Source organism: Musa acuminata, chromosome BXJ3-3 (assembly GCF_036884655.1).
Source record: "Musa acuminata AAA Group cultivar baxijiao chromosome BXJ3-3, Cavendish_Baxijiao_AAA, whole genome shotgun sequence".
In the NCBI taxonomy this organism is placed as follows: domain Eukaryota; kingdom Viridiplantae; phylum Streptophyta; class Magnoliopsida; order Zingiberales; family Musaceae; genus Musa; species Musa acuminata.
Window position 1 is genome coordinate 1,995,227 of NC_088351.1, and position 22,481 is coordinate 2,017,707.

General features: G+C 40.5%; 4 protein-coding genes across 8 annotated transcripts; 2 read left to right on the forward strand and 2 right to left on the reverse strand.

The window, feature by feature from the left end:
- The first annotated feature begins 312 nt into the window (after nucleotides 1-312).
- LOC103977034 (plasma membrane-associated cation-binding protein 1) lies at nucleotides 313-1,679 on the forward strand. The gene is made up of 5 exons (XM_009392429.3): nucleotides 313-420; nucleotides 526-667; nucleotides 762-851; nucleotides 949-1,033; nucleotides 1,109-1,679. The coding sequence occupies exons 2-5, from the start codon at nucleotides 557-559 to the stop codon at nucleotides 1,441-1,443; spliced, it is 621 nt and encodes a 206-aa protein (XP_009390704.2). The 5' UTR covers nucleotides 313-420; nucleotides 526-556; the 3' UTR covers nucleotides 1,444-1,679.
- Nucleotides 1,680-3,059: 1,380 nt separating this feature from the next.
- On the forward strand, nucleotides 3,060-5,184 carry LOC135581595 (cinnamoyl-CoA reductase-like SNL6). 4 transcript variants are annotated; one of them, XM_065142498.1, is made up of 5 exons: nucleotides 3,060-3,303; nucleotides 3,385-3,542; nucleotides 3,836-4,024; nucleotides 4,495-4,832; nucleotides 4,921-5,184. In XM_065142498.1, the coding sequence occupies exons 1-5, from the start codon at nucleotides 3,165-3,167 to the stop codon at nucleotides 5,012-5,014; spliced, it is 918 nt and encodes a 305-aa protein (XP_064998570.1). In that variant the 5' UTR covers nucleotides 3,060-3,164; the 3' UTR covers nucleotides 5,015-5,184. The 4 variants fall into 4 exon arrangements, with proteins under 4 accessions (XP_064998570.1, XP_064998572.1, XP_064998573.1 ...); XM_065142500.1 differs by having other exon boundaries at nucleotides 3,060-3,297; XM_065142501.1 differs by having other exon boundaries at nucleotides 3,060-3,294.
- Nucleotides 5,185-5,807: 623 nt separating this feature from the next.
- On the reverse strand, nucleotides 5,808-12,448 carry LOC135633841 (protein MODIFIED TRANSPORT TO THE VACUOLE 1-like). 2 transcript variants are annotated; one of them, XR_010495168.1, is made up of 7 exons: nucleotides 12,237-12,448; nucleotides 11,754-12,147; nucleotides 10,545-11,297; nucleotides 9,581-9,736; nucleotides 6,786-7,679; nucleotides 6,063-6,154; nucleotides 5,808-5,971 (listed from the first exon to the last, which is right to left on the reverse strand). XR_010495168.1 is itself a non-coding variant. In XM_065143784.1 (6 exons), the coding sequence occupies exons 2-6, from the start codon at nucleotides 11,958-11,960 to the stop codon at nucleotides 6,113-6,115; spliced, it is 2,052 nt and encodes a 683-aa protein (XP_064999856.1). In that variant the 5' UTR covers nucleotides 11,961-12,147; nucleotides 12,237-12,448; the 3' UTR covers nucleotides 5,808-6,112. The 2 variants fall into 2 exon arrangements, 1 of the variants encoding a protein (XP_064999856.1); XM_065143784.1 differs by having other exon boundaries at nucleotides 5,808-6,154.
- A 1,485-nt stretch (nucleotides 12,449-13,933) lies between these two features.
- Nucleotides 13,934-22,480, reverse strand: LOC135633827 (xyloglucan endotransglucosylase/hydrolase protein 15-like). The gene is made up of 4 exons (XM_065143764.1): nucleotides 22,288-22,480; nucleotides 22,080-22,207; nucleotides 21,898-22,025; nucleotides 13,934-14,165 (listed from the first exon to the last, which is right to left on the reverse strand). Exons 1-4 carry the CDS (start codon nucleotides 22,478-22,480, stop codon nucleotides 13,934-13,936), a joined length of 681 nt encoding a protein of 226 aa, XP_064999836.1.
- Nucleotide 22,481: the final 1 nt, after the last annotated feature.

Genomic DNA, 22,481 nt, shown 5'->3' on the forward strand with positions numbered 1-22,481 from the left:
GTGGCAAGGAGGTAGAGGTGGCGCCGCCATGTCCCTCCCGTTTCCCCTTTCTTCCCTCGACCGGGAATCGTCCTGTGTGATGGAATGAGCTGTGACTACGACGACACACATACCCGCCTCGGGACCCACAAATAGGTGATTGCCACCCAACCGCACTACCCCGCCAGCTGTCGTCCCCTCGCGCCTCCCCTCTCTACCCCTCCCCTTCCCCGTGATTTGCTCCAACACCCTCGCGGCGTTCTCCACCGTCCGATGCGAGAAGATGATGAACATATACGTCCCGTGCCACTTGGGCTTTTATGTAATTCTCATCACGTGTCGGGGTGTTTTGGTGGCTGGTCCTCCTATATTTTTCCTGGGGAAGCCTGGTGACCTCCCCTGTGCTCCTCCTGTCCATCCTACACGGCGTTGGTGATTCGAGTATGTCTTCTCCTCCTCCTCCTCCTCGACTGATCTTTTGTTGCTATCGATCTGTGATGCATCTGAAATCATGTAATTTCTTATTGTTTTTCTTTTTATTCTAAGTTGTCGGAGGGGGAATAGACGGAGATCAGAGATGGTGAACTACTGGAAGTCCAAGGTCCTTCCGAAGATTAAGACGGTCTTCGACAGGAACGGCAAGAAGGCTGCTGCAGCCGAGGCATGCAAGTCCTTCGACGATTCCAAGGTGGGATCATATTGTTTCTTCTCTTCTTCTTCTTCTTCTTCTTCTTCTTCTTCTACTTCTTCTTTCTTATTACTACTGTCTGGGTTTGGTACAGGAGGACATCACCAAGGAGCTGGAGGAGAAGAAGGTTGACCTCCAGCCCAAAGTTGTAGAGATCTATGAAGCTTCTGCCGTTACGATCAAGGTCCGTCTTAATTCGCCTCTTCAACTCAAACAACATAGTCACAGCAGCTAAATATTCTTGCTCTTTCTGCTAAAATTAGCATTCTATCTCATCACAGACTTTGGTGAAGAATCCTACGGAGTCAGGATTGAAGAAGGGATCGACTGTCGTGGTTAAGTTCATCGAGGAACTAGTGAAGATCGGTAATTATACGAGATAGATATATAGTTTTTAGTTGTTCGAGAACATAAGATGAACTCTCCTCGTGATATACACAGAGTTCCCTGGTTCCAAGCCAGTAAGCGAGGCTGCGACCAAGTATGGCCCAGCCCTCGTCTCCGGCCCCGTGATCTTCATCTTCGAGAAGGTGTGCACCTTACTCCCCGCCGAAGAGCCGCCTGCTCCCTCCGAGCCGGAACCTGCCGCCACCGCCGCCGTCGAGAGCGCCAGCAAGGAGATCACACCGGAGGCTGCCGAGGAGATCAAGAAGGAAGAGGCCGAGAAGGTGGAGGAGACCCCAGCTCCCCCTGCTCCCGCCGAAGAGGCGCCGGCACCTCCGGAGCCCGAACCGGCGAAACCGGACGAGCCTGCACCTGAACCTGCCAAGGCTTGAACACCTCAGCTCTCCCCTCCATATCATTCCATGCATGGACTTGTACATCTGCCTTCGCCACCTGCTCTATGTTTGCATCATTTGTTATTCTTTCTTTGACCTCTTTGCTACATCACGCCCTATTGTCTCTCTCCTGTACGTACCTGTCACGAAGTTTCTTTCCTTTTGCATCTGTGAAGAACATGCAAACTGTGTATGATAATACTACATGATTAAGTGCTGTCTGGTTCACTGTATATTTCAGGTGTAAATGGGTTTATATTTCTCGTTCCTACTGCTGTCATCATTGAAGTTGTTGTTGCCGTGTCACGTCCCACAGAAAGAGGATGTCAAGGAAACGCTCCGGAGAGGCTGTGTATGTTTCCTGTGGGCCTTCTGCGTCCGATCAGAGCTGTCCTCTTTTCCTTTGTTTGAAGCTTCCACGATTGAGGGTGTATAAAAACAATAGCTAAGCGGACAACATGAAGAAGTCAAGGCATTGATTAGGGGAAGATACATCGAGGAAAGGGACGTGAGATTAATCTCCTTTGAGCCAGCAGTGGAATAAGAGTAATCAATCCTACACGGATAAGGAAGACTTATTATGTGTAAGCTTGTGCTGTGCTGATAGATACTCCATGAGAGAAGGTGGCGTATTCTCTCAACACTCGAAAAGTCTGTCTGAGAGGGTGTTGTTCTCTGATAAATGTAGGATTTTTATTTATTTATTTTCTCTAGTTGATCTATAGAATTAAGAGAAAAATTCTTTAATATTCTCAATGCTAATAGTAGCAGCACATCAACAACATCCAAGTCAAACATTCATCATGACTTGCGAGGATTGAGCGCATGTAATGTGTGGGGCCATGGGTAAGAATTGTTATCAATCAAAAAATATTTTATTTGATTCAATTAAACTAAAAATTTATTAATTGAATCATAATCGATTAAGTCAAAATTCACTCTGATTAATTTAAATAAAAATAATAATCCATCTGTTATTAGGCCTAAAATCTCAATCCATCCCTATTTATTTATATCAATAATATAAAATATCTCATCATCTTTTAATAAGAAGCTATATTTATAGATATAATTGATATCTTTAATTATGATATATTATTAATTGATCTTTTAATATTAAGGTTTTGTTGAGAAAAATTCTATTCTGTTGAGGAAAATCTTTTATTCTGTCAAGGAAAATCCTTCCTCGTAATCTGTATAAATAGGACAGGAAACATGTTAATGTATTGAAGCATTTTCACTTCTTCAATAAAGCTTCTTTAATAATTGTTCTTATCTTCTATTATTTTTATCAGAAATCATTTTCATCATAAATCACTGCATATAATGGCCCTCCTCAATCGAGCGCAATAGTACTTTAGGTTCATCTTATAAGACTTAAAGCACAGGCGATGAATCTGTTATGGCACACTTAAATCGATTGGAAAAGATAGGTAAAGAAGAGTCAATTGTATTGAGCCACATGCCGATAGCAATCAGTGATGCTATTCACATCATCGACTCGAGTCTCTCTCCATGGAAACTACGAAGCCACATTTTCCTACCAACCTCGCCTCCGTCTTCCCTTCTCAGTGTGCCTACCTCACAGCTAATGGCAACTACCCCCCCCCCCCCCCCTCCCTCATCTTCCTTTAAACACAAAGCTCCCTCCCTCGACCTTCTCCCAGACCTTCCTCCTCTCCTGCGACAGTGTTTCCACTGGCCTAGAATTCTTGCTCATGGCGCCGGCTTTCGTTCACCGTGATCGGAACACCGTCTGCGTCATGGACGCGTCGTGCCGGCTCGGCGTTTCGCTCGTTGAGAGGCTCCTACGAAGAGGATACGTTGTTCATGCCGCCACCTACGGCCGTGGTTTCGGTTCTCTTTATCCGGTCTCGTCCTGCGGTGAGTCGGAGATTTTGGATGCTGATTGGGTTTCTCTGATGGCTGCTGTCGCAGGTGAATCGAGTGGCAGCTTGAGGAGGCTCTTCGGCGAGAACCGGCGGCTTAAGCTGTTCCATGCGGACCCCTTCGACTACCAAAGCATCGTCGACGCCATGAAGGGCTGCGCCGGGCTTTTCTACACGTTTGAGCCTCCTCAGGATCAGTCCTACGACGTAAGTGGTTAAGCGTGGAATCGAGATGCTGGCTTTCTTCATGTCCCTGCAGCCATCGAACCGTACGGTGGTTGTCATGAGCACCAGCTGTTTAGTGGCAATTCTATTCGAACACATATTACTGTGACCACAGAACGGCTTCACATTAATCCATCTGTGCGGGGTTACGCAAAATCCCCGGCTATGAACAACATCCGGCAGACTTAGGAACGTAGCTAATATTAATCCTTTAGGATCGTGGAAACATGGACTTGCTTGTTCGGGACTAAATCTGTGGTACATGCATGCTGCAGGAATTCCTGGTTGAAGTGGAGGTGAGATCCGCACACAATGTGCTCGAAGCATGCGCTCAAGTGGAAACCATGGAGAGAGCGGTCTTCACTTCCTCGGTGACCGCCGTGGTATGGAAAGAGAACCGTAAGGCGGCTGCAGACTTCGATGAGAGGGAATGGAGTGAACCCAACTTCTGCAGGAAATACAAGGTAATAATAATACTATAGGCAAATGTTAAGCAGCCCAAGAATTCTGGTGACAGAATGGTGGAAATCAGTTCACCTTGACCAATCCACTTAGTTTACCAAAGGGCCTTTGTCAACCTCGGAACCCAAGAAAATGAAATGGTGCAACTGCTGGCTGCTCCAATCAATTTGTTCATCAAGAAAGCATTGTTGCAGTTGCCTAACCATGGTGGAGCAAAGAGGTGAATCCACCCATGGCAGCCGATGGACGGACCCAGTCGTTGCGCAATTGTAAGCCCCAGCTTTGGTAGGTGAGACGGCAGGGAATGTGGGTTGAATGGATGGCGATGGTTCGTGCACCCGCGAGCTAATAATCATCCCGTTAAATTCTACTTCGATGTACCTATCCATCCAATAATGTCATTCGAATCGTCGACTGCACGCTGTCTTCACCGTTTATGCCTCATCGAAATCCTGCGGTTGATGGCATGCAGCTTTGGCACGCGCTGGCGAAGACGTTAGCGGAGAAGACGGCGTGGGGGCTAGCGATGGACCGAGGGGTGGACATGGTCTGCGTCAACGCCGGCCTTCTCCTCGTGGCCGCGGACCTCTCCGTCGCCGACCCCTACATGAAGGGCGCGGCGCAGATGTACGAAGACGGCGTGTTGGTGACGGTGGACGTGGATTTCCTCGTCGACGCCCACGTCGCCGTGTACGAGACCCCGTCAGCTTACGGGCGTTACCTCTGCTTCAACGGCGCCGTCTGCCATCCCCATGACGCCGTTAAGCTGGAGCGGCTGCTGTCCCACGACGCAGCCCAACCCGCCTCGAGGTTAAATTTCTTTTTCTTTTTATTTTATTTACTTATTTATAATGTTTGATATGATAATTAATAGACGGGCGTATTAATTACTTGGCAGTGACGGGTTGAGGGCGACGCAGCAGCGGATCCAGAACAAGAAGCTGAACCAGGTGATGATAGACTTCGACGCAGGGAGACACGTGGAAGAGTAGGTGCCGTTCATCCGTGGGAAGTTGGGAGTGAAGTGACCAAATGTGTATTAGGTCTAATTATAGATTATTTATGTGATTAACTATCCTTAGCATTTCTATTTCTGTACTTTGAAATATTTAATCCTATGTTTACTTTTTCATATAAGTAAAAGAAAGACCGTTTTATTAAACTGAACGTAATTAAATATTTCACTTTCAATGTAATTTTTAGATAATATGTAATTAACTATATATTATGATAAAAATTAACATTAGATTTGCATAAGAAAACACTTCAATGGTTAGGAATTTTCTTGGATCCACATCCTTTTAATTTATTTTTTCGAATTTAAATATTTTTTAATATCATTAATTGATATTAATCGATAAACATTTGATCTAAATGCGAAAAAAAAAGATCTAAATGAAAAAAATGAAAAAAAAAAAAAAAAAGTAACCTTCACTTTTTCATCATTAAAAACAAGTGAAGAAAGTGAACAAACAAAAAGGAGCATTAAAAAAAGGGAATACAAAAACAAAAAACTTGAGAAAATTCCACCCATTGTTTTGTTATGAAGAAAGTGAACAAATAGAAATCTACCACGTTCCAACTGATAAAGGATCCCTCTTCGTTGCGAACTCAGTTGTATTCATGGATTAATATCTGATGATATATAAACCACCACTTGCATTATCAATAATATCAAGAACCAAGTCACAAGCAATGTAAACTTTTTCAATTAGGAGACACAAAAACATTTTCCTGCAAAAACTAGCAACACTAACTAATGATACTGCTCCATATGAAAAAGGCTTCAAGGGAGAATTCTGAACATTTTATTCCATTTAAGATTATTCTCTGCATTAGTTCATTTAAGCCCCAGCCGCAACTTATTGAAGAGAGAGAATTAACACCAAGTAGAACAGGAAACGAAACCCAGCATCCAAGAGCTACAACTAAGCATGTTTCCGGCTGTGCTGCAATACAATAGGAAAGGGGACAAAAGGATGAAACTCATGTGGCTCGAGGCATGGAGAAATATTATTGCAAAAGAATGACTTGACGCACTGATCTCTTGAGTCGAGGATTCTCCCAGCTTCCACGGGTCAACGACAGAATCAAGTGACCCTTTTTGAACCTCGGGCTGCAGCAACGTGATCCTGCCACAAGAAGCAAACAAACCTCAATTTTAACTCAACAATAGGCAACCAAGGCTTCAAGACCAGACTTACAATGTGATGTTGTCCGCATGCACCAGTCCTTGAAAGAAGACTGGCGGTGTGCATTAACTTACCGTTGCATGACCTACTAAACTCGAATTAATTATAAGCTATGGTTAACAGGCAAAACAATAACCTTTTTGAAATATTTACCAAGGACATTTATTAATTCATCAAAAAATAACTAAATCCCTGTGCTCCTTGGCATCTGATATGATGGATTCAGATTTCAGACAGCAAAGGTAATTGCACTAGCAGGGATCCAGGAAGCTAGCTCATTTTGAGTTGCATTCTGATGAAAATTGTCCTAATCTGTGCTGTGGGTGATTTTGCTGATGCAAAAAGACCATTTTTATGCACGTGTAACTAAAGAAAAAAGATAATGATACTAATAAACAGTTGGGTATTCACCAGAATTTTTACACATTATATGTCAAGAACAAACATAACTAGATGTCTCTTTGTGCCTGCATGTATTAAACTAGAACAGAAAGTATTTTCAAGCAAGTTCGAGAATTAAAAGATATCAAAGTGGAATAACTAAACATTTATGCGGAGGAAGAATCATTACCGATATAAAATCAAAAGCTTTAGTCTCTGCCTTTGGGCTTTTCACAACTGAAGCATGGCTTTGCACTGGATTATTCGAAAGTTGAAAGATATCAGGAAATGAAAAAGAATTACTTCCCTCCACGGCATTTCCAGTAGTATGTCCAAATCCAGAGTTGAGACTTCCAAGGTTTTGCAATAAAAGCTGCTGTTGAGCAATAAATGCACCCATTGTGCCATAATTCATTGACTGGCTAGCAAAACCTTGATTGAACATGATGTTTGGAGATATTCCATACTGCATAGGAACCTGCGGATACATGGCGTTCAAATCCAAATTAACGTTCATGGCTCCATTTGTAGGCATCTGGCCCGGTTGACTGCTATTGGGCAGAAATCCAGGTTGTTCATTTTCTTGAATCATGCCGCCGAGAGTCAACCCCGCCATCAAATTTTGTACATTGCTTCTACCCTTTCCTGCTTCCTCTTCGAGCTGCTCAGAATTTGCACCAAAAATATCCAACAAGTCAGGATTCTTAATTTCAGGAAAATTAAGAGCAATATCTGACTTCTTATCATCAACTGTCAATCCAGAGAAAAGGTCATTCTGCTCCTTATCCCCAGTCACATGGAAGGATACATCTGCAAATGGATCGTTTTGATATTGATTGTCGGTGGTACTTAAATCAGCAATAGAATCACTTTCAAATAGATCATCAACCAAAGAATCAGATGGCTTCAACTTTGCTGCACATTGTTCATGCTGCTTCTCCATGGAATCTTGACTGCCATAATCATCAAGCTCACCAGTATCAATTAAGTCAGGCATTTGAACGACAGGGGCAGGTTTAACTTTCCCATTGGATGGCTCTCCTCTTAATCCGGGAGTTTGCTCACCATCAAGAAGACTTAAAACCTAAACAAAAGAGAGGGAATCTACAGTCAGAATAGAAAACTGGCTCGAGAAGAAATGTGCAATACAAACAAACTGTATTGTATAATGATGCTATGTATTTAATATCACTCTCAGAATATTGTATTTTTTTTCAAAACTTTTCATATCAGAGCATATGAATATGAGTCATCAAATATCTCATCTATGCCCAAGCAACCAACACCACCACCACAACAAGAAGAAGGAAAAAAGGAGAAAAATGAAAGCAATGGAAAACTGTAGACTTGGTATTGTAATCTCCAATCTCATCAAACTTAACAGTTATCATCAAAAAAGTTCTTGTTTTGTTATCAGATCAAGAATAAAAAAATTGATCATTGCTTAAGCACAGGTTCGAAAAATGACAAGCTATCATTCTTTCTCTTTCTCTAAAATCATTATACTAACTCAGCATCAGTTGCTGTTAGTACTATTCTGGAACATGACTTAAAAATATAACTTTGATTTATGGAGGTCAGGGGAATTTTACCTCAACAGCTCAACCCATTTTGCTCGTGACAAAGGAAAAAGGAAAAGGCATGCGATGAAAAAGAATTATACATAATTTTTTTCTATGAATGATTTACATTTGGCACTAACATACTTGGACAATCTTAAACTCATTTCATAAAGAGTGATTTTTCAACAAATATGGTAATCGAATCTTAGTAAAGGTGTGTGATCCTTTACCTAATCCATGCAGGTCACAACGACATCACACATGGAGGATGTAATAATGCAGATAACATTTGCAACAGAAATGCACCAGATAATTGAAATTTGCTTGTTCATGGTGGAACACTAATGTGGTAGGCGAGATGTACTTATCAGCAAATTCTATATTTTTTTAGAAACTACTATGTCAGAATCCCTATGCACAGGATACGATGAAAGCTACTTAAGAAATGAATATATAACTGAGATGCCAACTAGGCAGGGATCAATAATAAGAAAGATTAATGAAATTAGTGATTCATGAGCTATTACCATAGCAATCAAAAATCTGCAGGTCACTAGTTCAATAGTTGGACCAATGAGTCAAAAGATCGGACCACAAGTTTGATTAAAAAAATCAAAAAATAATTATACACAAATATATATGACATTTTTTATAATAAAAACAACAAAAATATATTTGTCAAATGTCTCTTTCTTATAAATTGAATTCATGAAACTTGATGACCAAAAGATAAAATTTGCAACTCTAATGTGTTCGTTGACAAAAATATAGGGCATTAGTACATGGCTTTAGGTAATACGAGAAGAAAAAAGAATGATTTTGAAAGGAAACAACTACAAAAAAGATGATGGCAAAAAAAATAAAGACAGCAGTGATGAGAAAGACGAGAGTGAAATCGAGAGAGGGCAAGAACAACAAGAATGAAAGAGGACATCACCGAGAGAGATGATGAGAACAGAGAAGATAAAAACGAGAGGATGTTAGAGGGGCCTGCTAGGAGGGTTCAGGTAGCACACACTTTAAGGAAGCATCTGATTTTTGTTAAAACACTGTAGTATAGATATTGAACTACTTAAAATTCCTGAAGTCGGATTATAAACAAGTCCAAGCCACTTATGATTCTGAATAGGGAACAGCATACAACAAGTAAATGACACAAACCAAGGATGAAACTCATAGGTATTTGAAAGAAACCTTTCTGCTATACATAATTTTCCAATAAGTTGTTCATGGCTCTCTATCTCCAAATTTTTAATAAAAAAGTACTCATCTGATTGTGGAACAGAATGCAAGCACCCATTCATGAGGGATCATAACATATACCCAGCTTACAAGTGCAATTAGCAATATGAGAATATACTTTTGAATGTTAACAAAGTCATTCCAATATTCTAGGCAACAAATTCATTTGAACATAGAGTACCTTTATTGCCTTCTCCCTCAAAGAAGCTTGTGGTAACTCTGAACATTTGACCACAGAATCCTTGTTTTCAGTAAAATAAGACACTATCTTAAAGAAGTGCTCATCATCTTTTTTCCTTAAGATTGACTCCAAGACACACATAGCCTTCATCCTGACCTGAAAACACCATGTAAACTTTACAATATTAACAAAGTTTAACGAAGATTTTTATCCAAAGTAAATTATTTGGTTTCACTTCAAATAGTTATCCAAATAAAATGTTGGATTAAACTATATACTACCCACTAACAAAATCCATGTCCTGTCTAACATCAAGCATTACCAGGCAAAGTGTTTACATCTGTTCAACCTATTTACCAAAAATGAGACTGCCTTGACGAGAAAAATTAGCTTCCAAGCCTCCAATATATGTTGTCATACTAAGATAGAAAAGAAACTAGGAAATAAAAAAGTAGTGGAAAACATGGAGTTAAAATTAGTGGGCCAAATAAAACAAAAAATGACATTAATATAACTCCATATAATCCACCAACTTGTAAATTGCTCATAGGAAATGTGAGATCCACATAAAACAAAAATTGTATACTAACAAAAATTGAGATCCACATAAGTTATCAACTTAGCACTCAGATGATCTGCATCAAAGTCAAACAACAAACACATGAAATATAGGGTATATCCCATCATCACTTTTTGTTACATGGTAGTGCAAGAAATTATAAACGCTTAATATTTAATACTGTTCCATTTGTAGTCATTGGAACATGCCATCTAAAGATTCCACTATTTTTTTGGAGATGAGTTTTTCACCAATATACAGAAAAAACTTGTAATTCGATACAAAAAAGGATGTTTCATAAGTGCAGTTGTGCATAATATTCTGTACAAACATCTAAAAATTAACTAAACATTTCCATGAGAAATTAATGAGCAGATCAAAAGAGTGATTGGTCAGTCAGCTTACCTGCCACAAATGTGATTGGAGTTTTATCTCCAGGGCACGACTTATGGCCACTCCATCCAACCTTGCAGCCTCTGCAAGAAAAGCCTGCAATGCATCACGAGTTGGTTGTAGACGTACACCTCCAGATGTAACAATTGTCTCCAGAAGCCTTCCCTCACGAGTTTTTACCTCTGCATTACTTGAACTTGTGTCCTCATTTGCCACAGAAGTGGTTTCGCTCACTCTCGAACCAGGGCTCCATGTTCCGGAGTTTCTTTTTGAGATATCAGAAACTTCCCAACTTTCTCTCTGATGTTCATTTCCTCCATATTCACTACGACCATCTACTTCTGTTGTTAAAGACCTTCTGAGGTTAGGGCTCTTATAACTGCCAGTATCATTTTTCCTTGAAGAATGAGCAGCAGCAATGGTGCTAAGTCCCTGCTTGATGGAGGCACTGCCAAGATCAACCACTTCACTGAGAAACGATCTTTTCTCTCCAGATGGAACCTCAAAATTTGTATTTCCAAAGCCTTCAATGCGCTTATTGAGGCCTTGCACAGGAGTTACTCCCTTGTTGTCCTCAGAAACGAAGATGGCAGCAATTCCCTCATGAGCAGTGTCACGGACAGCCTGGTTAAGAGCATCTCCTTTCAGCGGATCTAATTGACCTTTATAATGGAACAGCTGACGCATTGCTACCGAGTGCCTCTGCATTTCCCTCTTGAACTCATTTCCAGATTTTCCCACAGCATACTTGATCAGCCGAAGAGCCTTGGGAAAGAGAAAACAAGGATCAATTGTTCAATGCAACAGTATAAATTCTGTACATCGGCATATAGACTGCAGTCCCATCTGTTTGATAGAACGCTTTAGACAAATATACACAAGTACTTATTTCCCAACATATGGTTCTGTTACAGGTGCGATATATAGGAAGCACTATGTTATGTGGCGGTGACAAAATAAAAAGAAAAAACCATAATCCTTCGTTTATAAAATCTGTACACCGTCTGCATGAAGAATCCAGACGCAAAAAAAAGAGGCAGAGAAAGAAAAGAAACTTGTCGCGATATGTTTGTTTCACAGAGAAAAAAAAACAAAAGGGAAAAAAAACGTTGTCTCATCGCATCATGCTTTGTAAAATAAACATCGAAGATACAGACATTGTTGACGTACAGAAAAAAAAAAAAATTGCTAAAGTAAAACAAAATGTCTATAATCTAATACCTTTTGCTTCACTACTGGGCTCTTGTGATCCAGCCGTTTGAGAACGTAGTCAGAGACCTCCTTCACAATGCCCGCAGGCGAACTTCGCAGAAGCTCACAAACCTCCTCCAACTTGTATACTGGAGCGACCTTATCTTCGTCCGAGGTCACCCCATCAACCATGCGAGTTCTCCAATACGCTTCCACAGCTCTCCGGCTTTGATCCATATTCACAAATTAAGATCTTACGGCGAATCCCAATCAATTACACCCACGAAATCCAGATAACAACAATAAAAAGCACTCGAATCGACCAGCAACCAGCTTCCTGTATTCCAAAATTCCAGATTCACAGCAGAAGTCGACCACCGGAACACCTAATCCGACGGATCGCAGCTCCGATCAAGAACACAACCTTTGGAAGAAACGAATTCAACAAATGTTACAGAAAATCCTCAAAAGAAACCCTAACCAACCGGTATTCCAAAGGAAGAAGAATATTACCGATCCGACGGAAGTCCACAAGGACGAAAGGATCGGCGGAGAAGAGAACGTCTGGCTCGAATCGAGCAGGTGTTTTGGAAGAGGGAAAGAGAAACGGAGAAGAGAGACGGGTTCGATACGACCACCGCCGTGGGTAATCCGCGAGTCCGACACAGAGAAAGGGCTTCTGTGTCGAACGCGAGTTCCTCGTGTCAGTTGCTCCACAAACACGACTTCCTCGTGCCAACTAAAGTAGTTTCGCTTCTTCTTATTGGATGGATCGATCGATCGGATCTTAGTTAACTAAAATATCTAATTTGATCGATTCTCATGGTTCACTAAACCATCGGTCGGATTTGCCGGTCCAATTTGGATACCACGGAAGAATCGGACCGATTTCTAGACCGGTCGACAATTCTTCGGCATGAAATAGCCCGTCCGGTCCAATCCGATTCCGATAACCATGGGTTGGCGTTTCCAAGGGTGTAAGATAAGATGGGCGGATCGAAAGCCAAGATAAGTGATGATAGGTTGGCGTTTCAGGGCTTTTACAGAATGGAGAACGGGCCAAAGGTGTAAGATTGTTCTCTGCAGAACAGCCAAAGCTAAGCAGCAACTGATTCAAACCTGAGACCTTGTGGAGCATGAGCGAAAGGCCATCACCATTGTTCCAAATTCCTGCTTTCTGATAACCCCAGACAAACTCTACATCTTTGTGGAAGTCAGCACGAACCAGACCGCCGCCGAAGGCAACCATAAGAACAAGAACACACAAACTCGCCATCCTCTGTGCCTCTGCGCTCTGCAAGGAAGAAGCTGATGCACCAGTATTTATAGGCTTTAGCCATGATTGATGTATTCATATTCTTTAGCTGGCTGTTTTCATTTGGTTTGAAGAACAAGAAAGTCTTCGATATGACACCCAAGTTAGAACAGGTCCATGAACTCTTTCGCTTGTTCTTGGGGTCTGAGAGAGTTGTGCATTTCTGAGGCTGGAGACACTGAGCTCAGATGTACCCGACAAACAATTTCGAGGTATTATGGATAGTTATGTGCAGCACAACAGAGGATCCAAATAAAAAAAGAGTAATCATCGTGGAAATGTTCTATTTACTATGATTTGAAATCCTCACAAACAAATAGTAGATTTAAATCGTTTTGCAGATATGAAGATGCAGTATTCCTGATCATTCTTCACACTTTTGGTCTAATATCCCATCTTCCGTTTCAGGCAGGTTTGGTTGAGGAATGCTAGAAAAGAGAAGAGGAACTACGAACACAAAATACTTTCTTCTTTGTGTGACCGGAAAAAAAGATGACAATTTTGACATAGAACAGCATCAACAGCACTCGAGAGCGACATGCGCTCGAGCACTAGATGATGAAACAGTGGAAGAAAGGAAAAGATAGATCTCATGCAGATGTAACTCTTCAGCTCTCGTATGAATAACAAAAGAATCGAAGCCATTCGTTTCATTTGTTTGTTCAAATAAGCATCGACCGGTTACTTTCAGCATCAACTCGAGCTCGTCCATCTCCGCTAATACTTGGGAAGAGAGCATTCAGGGGGCATTGCTCCATCGAACCTCTCTGTATCTTTGCAGTAATCGTAGATCATGAAGTTGTCTCTCGCCCATTTCATCTGTCCCTGTTCTTGGTAAGTCAGTGTGCTGTACTCCGGCGAGGTCCACCAATTAGCCGGGGAAGCTGCAGAGCACTCACCGCTGCTGCTTGGCCCATACCATGGACAAGCTCTCAGCTGCAGGTTCCTGGTAGTAGGCCACGAAAGGTGCAGAATTCCAGTCGATCTTTACCAGCCCACCTCTTGTTGCCCACTCGTCCGCCTCCCAGATGCTGGAGTAGGCTCTCATCGCTTGCCGATTGGGAAATGGAACTCCGTAGCTCTCGTAGTTCCTGAAGACTCTGATCGGAATCCCGTCGACAAACCACCTACAACAACGAGTGACATTAGATCCTATCCTTTCACAGGATCACTCAGATTGATGGATTTTGGGGAGATGGTTTTGGGAGAGAGTCGAGGAGAATAACTGAATTCCTCAACGGAGAGATGCGACGTTATAACGCTCTAACACACTAACACCCTTAGAGATCATGTCCTTTAATAGGCGAGAGCAGAGGGTCTACGATGAGATGAGATCTCAGAAGATTTCCTCCCCCTCCCATCAAGGATATCTCCGAGGAATCGTTCCGTAGTGGACTTAGTCTTGGCTAAAATTGTCCGGGTCTACGATGAGATGAGATCTCAGAAGATTTCCTCCCATCAAGGCCGTAGTGGACTTGTGGACTTAGTCTTGGCTAAAATATCGCAACGGAACCCAATTCTATTATATATCTTATTCAATAAAAGAGGCCACATATTCTAACATTCTCCCACTTGGCCCATTAATTGATAAGATATAAAAGAGATACAAAATCAAAACAAACAAAACAAAATTTGTTTGAAAACAATTTTATCTAATTGGATTCCAAAAAATTTTGAAAAGCATTCTATACATGGCCATGTTTTAAAAATAAGCCAATAAGTCCAATAATCACAATAATACTATATTAAGTCCAACTATCAATGCGAGTCATAGCGGTTGTATTTCATCAATGTCATACTCCCTTCTATGTACCACAACATTGTTAGTCTTTCCTAACATAGTCCATAATGACCCCTGTAATTTGTCTTGTCAAGACAATCCTGTTATTACATTCAACCATAATATGCATAAACATAAATGTAAACAGGATAGCAGAAACAAATAACTTTAATTAAGTAAAATGTCAATAATAGCATCCACATAAACATGCATCACCATATCCTTTATGACTTGCTCACAAGCCCCATTCTAAGAACATGTTCTTTGAATATTTTGTACTGTAAGGCTTTTGTCAATGGATCAGCAATCATCATAGTGGTGCTCAAGTTCTCAATTAACACTTGCTGTTTCTGGACTCTTTCTCTAACCACCAAGTACTTTAACTCAATGTGCTTGGAACCACTAGAGTACTTGCCATTCTTAGAGAAGAAAACTGCTGCGTGTTATCACAAAATATCTTCAGTGGCTTAGCAATTGAGTCGACCACACCAAGTCCTGAGATAAAATTTCGCAGCCATAAAGCTTGATTTGTGGCCTCAAAGCATGCCACAAATTCAGCTTCCATTGTTGATGATGCAATAAGCGATTGCTTTGCACTTTTCCAAGAGATTGCCCCACCAGCTAACATAAATACAAATCCTGAAGTGGACTTCCTGCTGTCGAGGCAATTTGCAAAATCAGCATCTGAATATCCAGTTACTTCAAGCTGATCAGATCTTCTGTATGTGAGCATATAATCTTTTGTCCCTTGTAGATATCTCATTACTTTCTTTGCAACTTTCCAATGTTCCATTCCTGGGTTGCTTTGATATCTTCCCAGCATTGCAACTGCAAAACTGATATCTGGTCTTGTACAAGTTTGAGCATATAGTAGACTTCCAACTGCGCATCCATAAGGAATATTCTTCATTTGATTCTTTTCTAAGTCATTTCTAGGGCACTGGTTTTGACTGAATTTTTCACCTTTAGTAATAGGCACATCATTGGTTGAGCAAAGCTGCATATTAAATCTCTCCAAGATACGATCAATATATCCTTTCTGAGACAATCCTAATAATCCTTGAGATCTATCCCTGAATATCTCAATGCCAATGACATAGGATGCCTCATTCATATCAACCATCTTAAAGTTCTTGTTGAGAAATATCTTGGTTTCGTGCAATAAACCAAGATCACTACTGGCAAGTAAAATATCATCCACATATAAGACCAATATAATAAACTTTCTCCCACTTACCTTCAGGTATATACACTGATCAACAGTGTTTTCCTTAAATCCGAAGGAAGTAATGGTATTATGAAACTTTATATACCATTGTCTGGAAGCTTGTTTAAGGCCATAAATGGATTTCTTAAGTTTACAAGCCCAACTTTCTTTTCCCTTTTCTATGAATCCTTCAGGTTGTTCAATATAGATTTCCTCATCCAGATCCCCGTTCAGAAATATCGTTTTCACATCCATCTGATGCAACTCAAGATCATAATGAGCTACTAATGTCATAACGATTCTCAATGAGTCCTTTTTAGAAACAGGAGAAAAAGTCTCATTATAGTCGATGCCTTCCTTCTGAGAAAAACCTTTGGCCACAAGTCTGGCTTTATATCGTTCGATATTGCCCGTTGAATCGCGTTTTGTCTTAAAGACCCATTTACAACCGACTCTTTTACAATCATTGGGCAATTCAATGAGATCCCAAACATCATTCTGTACCATTGATTTTAACTCTTCTTTCATTGCATCATACCATTTTTCAGAATCGTTACTTTCTATGGCTTGTGAAAACGATAAGGGGTCTCTTTTTATTCCTATATCATAATCTGATTCTTGTAGATATACAACATAATCATCAGAAATGGCATGTTTCCTTTTCCTTTGAGATCTTCTCAAATCTGCCAATTGTGATTGTTCTACAAGATCATCAGCGGCGACATCAACATCATGTGAGAGTTCTTGGATGTTATTTTGTTGTTCACCCTCATCAATACTCTCATTGATTTGAGGAACAACAATCTCTCGGACAGGAGATGATATGGGAGAATTAACCTGAATCTCCTCAATATCAAAATTAATCCTTCGAGATTTTTCACTCCCACTAATTTCGCCATTTTCTAGGAATTTTGCATTACCAAATTCTACTATTCTCATACTATGATTAGGGCAATAAAATTTGTATCCCTTGGATTTTTCTAGATAACCAATAAAATATCCTGAAATAGTTCTTGGCTCCAATTTCTTTTCATGTGGATTGAATACTCTTATCTCTGCAGGACACCCCCATATATGTAGATGTCTCAGACTGGGTTTCCTACCAGTCCATAACTCAAACGGAGTCGATGAAACTGACTTGCTAGGAACCCTGTTCAAGATGTACATAGCTGTCCTAAGAGCTTCACCCCACATCGACTCAGGTACAGAGGAGTAACTCATCATGCTCCTAACCATATCCATCAGAGTACGATTTCGCCTTTCAGCAACACCGTTCTGCTGTGGCACACCTGGTAATGCATATTGAGCACAAATACCCCGTTGTTCTAGGAATCTAGCAAAAGGACCAATATTCTGACTAGATCCATCATATCTGTCATAAAATTCACCACCTCTGTCAGATCTGACAATTTTAACTTTTCTATCTAATTGTCTCTCAACCTCATTTATGTATACTTCAAGAGTATCAACGACTTGAGACTTTTCATGTATTAGATAAACTTTGCCATATCTGGACAGATCATCTATAAATGTGATGAAATATTTTTCTCCACTAAAACAAGGAATATGGAGTGGTCCGCAGATATCAGTATGAATAATCTCAAGGAGTTCTTTACTTCTTGTGGCATTTTTCTTTATTTGTTTAGTTTGCTTTCCCTTAATGCAATCTATACAAATATCAAAATCAGTGAAGTCTAAATGTTCCAAAATATTATCTTTCACTAATCTTTCAATTCTTTCCTTAGAGATATGCCTCAATCGTCTATGCCACAATATGGAAGATCTTTCATTATTGAAACTACGTTTCAATCCAACATTTGATTGCAGGGTCATTAGTGTCTTTGCAAACTCAAGATCCAAATTAATTCTGTACAAACCATCACACAGAATTCCAGAACCAACTTTTATTGAATCGTAAAATATGCTGAGTTTGCCACTACCAAAAGAAATACAATATCCCAACTCATCAATTCTAGAAAGAGAAATCAAATTTCTAGAAATTGTAGGGACATAACATGTGTCAACAAGATCCATCAAGTAACCCATCTCTAAGCGTAGACGATAAGTTCCCATTGATATCACTTTCGCTTTAAGACGATTTCCCATAATAATGAATCTTTCATGTTCTTTTGGTTTCCGAATTGAAAGGAATCCCTGCATATTATTTGTAACATGAGTTGAAGCACCGGAATCTATCCACCAAGTGTTAGAAGGAACTTCTGTAATGTTTGATTCGAAACATACAAAGGTCGAGTTAATACCTTTCTTTTCGAACCAAGTCTTGCGTTTAATGCAATCCTTCTTCACATGTCCTTTCTTGCCACAAAAGAAGCACTTTACAGTAAAGGCTTTCTTTTCATTAGTCTGTTTAACATTTCCAGACTTAGCAAATCTCTTTAATGGATGATGCTTCAACTTTCTTTTCTTATTACCTCCTCCTTGAGTAGTCGTCATAACATTATATGAATTTTCCTGCCTTAATCTCAATTCTTCCTGAACACACATGCTAGTCAACTCATTCAAGTCCCACTTATCCTTATTTGTATTATAGTGAATCTTGAATAGGCCAAACTGAGAAGGAAGAGAATTAAGAATAAATTGCACGAGGAAAGATTCATCAACATTCATGCCTAATGTTTTAAATTTTGCAGCTTTGTCGGCCATATTGAGGATATGATCCTAAATTCCTCGAGTACCATCATACTGAGCCGTAGTCAGTTCTTTCATCAATGTGCCAGCCAATGACTTATCAGCAGATTTAAATCTGTCTTCAATAACCTTTAAATATTCCTTTGCGCTAGTTGCAATCGGTAATGAAGTCTTTATATTATTTGCAATTGTCATTCTTATGAACATTAAACTAAGCCTATCAGATCTTTCCCAAGCCTTCATTTCATTAACTTGTTCTGCAGTACTTTCATCAGTCAAGTCTGTAGGCTTTTCAACAAGTAATGCTAGATCAAGATCTAATACACCCAGTGTGAATTGCACATGCTCTAACCATTCTGAATAATTTGATCCAGAAAGTACAGGGACACTTGAAGCATATGAGTGTATATGCGGAAGTACCACTGCAAAAGATATATAACAACATTAATGCTTTGAGTTTGTCAAAAATTGATGAACTATTGATATCATCTATATTACCCCTTTGGGTGAAATATTGACATATCTAGTGTTCACTCAAGAATATTTTGGAGGACTCATACCATCCTTGAGGAATAGGTATTGTTACCTTTGGGTATACAACCCTAAACTACAAGGATATCTAAAATAGTATCATCCTACCCCATCACATAATTATTTGAATTAGATTCTCCTTTGGGATTATCTAAATCTCATAATTATATGTGCCATTATGAATATTATTTCTTTAATATCATTTAGGACTCATTCTTTAATATTATTTTATAAGTCATTAGTCCAGGTCACTTTGGTGGCTTCAAGACTAATGTCATGATATAAAATAAAAATGTCCTATAAATGATAAAGCTTTTATTGTAATTCATATCACAAAAGTCTATCATCCTAGGTCACTTTGGCAGCTACTAGTCAGATAAAACTTAGGAAAATGAATTACAAATAATATTCATCAATTTATTTAATTTTTTGCTAAGCAATTCAATAATAAAATGATCATAATAATTATTGAATACTAATGCAAAACAGTTCAATAATAAAGAACAATAATTATTGAATATTAATACAAAACAATTCAATAATAAATAACCATAATAATTATTGAACAATAATATAAAGCAATTCAATAATTAATTACCATAATAATTATTGAACTTTAATACAAAGCAATTCAATAATAAATAACAATAATAATTATTGAAATTTAATGCTAAGAAGTTCAATAATAAATAACCATAATAATTATTGAATATTTATGTAAAGCAGTTCAATAATAAAATAACCATAATAATTATTGAACTTTAATAAAACTCATATGATAATTTCAAACATATACATGTGAATAAATAAATAAAAATTCCAAAAACGATAATTAGATTTTAATTTTATTTACCACATATATAATGAATAATTCATATGAGAAAACCATAAAATAAATCATAATTTATAGTTCTTTTTTTTTTAATCAAAATTAAATCCAATCAAATAATCAAAAAATATAATCATGATTAAAATTAATCATAATTATAATAAATGATATTTATCAATTTTATAATTGAGAATATAACCTAAATTTCTCAATTTCATAATGATAAAAACCGAAAATATTTGATAGGATATAAATCGAAAATATGCGAATGGCAGAACTGTAATTTGGCAGAAATTAGATCCGAGGGCAAAACCATAAATATGTTGACAGAACATAAAATGTAATTACGATATTTGCAAAGGGTAAAACTGTAAAATTTCAAAAACCCTATCCTCGAGGATAAAAACGTAAATATGCCAAAACCCTAATCTGCCATCGCTGCCGCCGCCTGCGCGAGCGGCGCTGCCACTGCTGCCTGCGGCTTGGCCGTCAGTACGCGGCTGCGGGCTGCCGCCTGTGCGCGGCTGCGGGCTGCCGCCTGTGCGCGGCTGCCAGCGACCGTCTGTGCGCGGCTGCCAGCGACCGCCTGTGCGCGGCTGCCAGCGACCGCCTGTGCGCGGCGACTGCCGCCACGGCGCTGCCGCCGCGGGGCTGCTACTGCTCACGCGCGGCCGCTGCCGCTGCGGCGGTTCCTGCCCGCGGGTGGCAGCTGCCAGCACGCGGCCGCCGCCTGTGCACGGCCAACTCACGCATGGCCGCCACCTGGGCTATCTGCCTGCGTGCGGCCGTCCGTCGCATGGACGGATTCTGGCCGTGTGCGACCGGGGTTCTGTGATGCCGTCCCGCGGACGGAGTTCTGTGATGCCGTCCCGCGGACGGAGTTCTGTGATGCCGTCCCGCGGACGGAGTTCTGTGATGCCGTCCCACGGACGGAGTTCTGTGATGCCATCCCACGGACGAAGTTCCGTGATGCCGTCGCAAGGACGAAGTTCCGTGATGCCGTCGCAAGGACGAAGTTCCGTGATGTCGTCGCAAGGACGGAGTTCCGTGATGTCGTCGCAAGGACGGAGTTCCGTGATGCCGTCGCAAGGACGGAGTTCCGTGATGCCGTCGCAAGGACGGAGTTCTGTAATGTCGTCACGTGGACGAGTTCTGTAATGTCGTCACGCTACTCGGCGTAACCGCAGATTTGCAGCGAGGTCGACGGTGACCATTACTGCTTAGCAGTTCTTGGAAGACAAAGGTAATTATGCATCGTAAATTAATTGACAGATCTAATGCATGATTTCAAAAAACCGGGCTCTGATACCAATTGTAAGCATAAAAATCTGTAATTATGCTAAGTCAATAATGCGGAATTAACCTATATGCCAGGATTGAAATCAATACATAGATCAAATTATACGATGCGTACCTTTTGATGCCATCCGTTCAGAGATCTTGTTTGATCTGCTCAGCACCGTGATCCAAGATTGCTGCAGGCTCCGTCTTTAATCCGATCGCGCTGCGGAATCTGCAGGGAGTGCGAAGAGTAGACCATTTCTCCTCTCTTCCTATCCTTTCACAGGATCACTCAGATTGATGGATTTTGGGGAGAGGGTTTTGGGAGAGAGTCGAGGAGAATAACTGAATTCCTCAACGGAGAGATGCGACGTTATAACGCTCTAACACACTAACACCCTTAGAGATCCTCCTGTCCTTTAATAGGCGAGAGCAGAGGGTCTACGATGCTCATCTCATAGATTTCCTCCCAGGATATCTCCGAGGAATCGTTCCGTAGTGGACTTAGTCTTGGCTAAAATATCGCAACGGAACCAATTCTATTATATATCTTATTCAATAAAAGAGGCCACATATTCTAACAAGAACTGCTCCTCTCTGTTCCCCACGCCTTGCGTGAAGATGTTTGTGTGGATGATGTAGGGTTGTCCGGTCTCATTTCTGAGGAACTCAAAGTCTATCTCGTCATGCTTATCCCCTGTCGAAGACAACTGCAAGGAACATGGAATGCAAATTAGCTGAAATCAAATCTAAAGCTCGAGAACCTGCAAGCATTCTGCACTAAAACCCACATAGTACGCTGTTACAGTGCCAGCAGAGTTCCCCTTCACCAGTTTGATCTGCACTTCGATGCTTCCAAAGAGATACTGATTCTTCGTCACCATCCCGCAACCTGAACATGAATGCAGGAGAGGGTGAGGATCGAATGCAACCCGACATAGCTAAGCTCGGAAACAACCGGTCGGTGCAAACCTGAGACATTGTCGAGCATGAGAGAAAGGCTATTTCCGTCGTTCCAGATTCCTGCGTTCTGATAGCCCCAGACAAAGTCTACGTCGTTATAGAAGTCAGCATGAACCAGAGCTCCATCAAAGGCAGCCATCAGAAGAAGAGAAGCAGCAGCAGCAGCAGCAACAACAACAACAACAGCGTGCAGACTTGCCATC

What these genes read in the sequence shown, in the direction of transcription:
- LOC135581595 (XM_065142497.1), top strand. Translation starts at nt 3,165, where the DNA reads ATGGCGCCGGCTTTCGTTCACCGTGATCGGAACACCGTCTGCGTCATG. An exon ending in ACTTCTGCAGGAAATACAAG is followed by an intron (nt 4,025 to 4,494) that starts GTAATAATAATA and finishes GATGGCATGCAG; the next exon opens with CTTTGGCACGCGCTGGCGAA. An exon ending in GCAGCCCAACCCGCCTCGAG is followed by an intron (nt 4,833 to 4,920) that starts GTTAAATTTCTT and finishes ATTACTTGGCAG; the next exon opens with TGACGGGTTGAGGGCGACGC.
- LOC103977034 (XM_009392429.3), top strand. Translation starts at nt 557, where the DNA reads ATGGTGAACTACTGGAAGTCCAAGGTCCTTCCGAAGATTAAGACGGTC. An exon ending in AGTCCTTCGACGATTCCAAG is followed by an intron (nt 668 to 761) that starts GTGGGATCATAT and finishes GGTTTGGTACAG; the next exon opens with GAGGACATCACCAAGGAGCT. An exon ending in CTTCTGCCGTTACGATCAAG is followed by an intron (nt 852 to 948) that starts GTCCGTCTTAAT and finishes ATCTCATCACAG; the next exon opens with ACTTTGGTGAAGAATCCTAC.
- LOC135633841 (XM_065143784.1), bottom strand. Translation starts at nt 11,960, where the DNA reads ATGGATCAAAGCCGGAGAGCTGTGGAAGCGTATTGGAGAACTCGCATG. An exon ending in TCCAATCACATTTGTGGCAG is followed by an intron (nt 9,737 to 10,544) that starts GTAAGCTGACTG and finishes TGGTGTTTTCAG; the next exon opens with GTCAGGATGAAGGCTATGTG. An exon ending in TGAGGGAGAAGGCAATAAAG is followed by an intron (nt 7,680 to 9,580) that starts GTACTCTATGTT and finishes TCTTTTGTTTAG; the next exon opens with GTTTTAAGTCTTCTTGATGG.
- LOC135633827 (XM_065143764.1), bottom strand. Translation starts at nt 22,480, where the DNA reads ATGGCAAGTCTGCACGCTGTTGTTGTTGTTGTTGCTGCTGCTGCTGCT. An exon ending in TTAGTGCAGAATGCTTGCAG is followed by an intron (nt 22,026 to 22,079) that starts GTTCTCGAGCTT and finishes TGTTCCTTGCAG; the next exon opens with TTGTCTTCGACAGGGGATAA. An exon ending in AACAGAGAGGAGCAGTTCTT is followed by an intron (nt 14,166 to 21,897) that starts GTTAGAATATGT and finishes TCGTTGTTGTAG; the next exon opens with GTGGTTTGTCGACGGGATTC.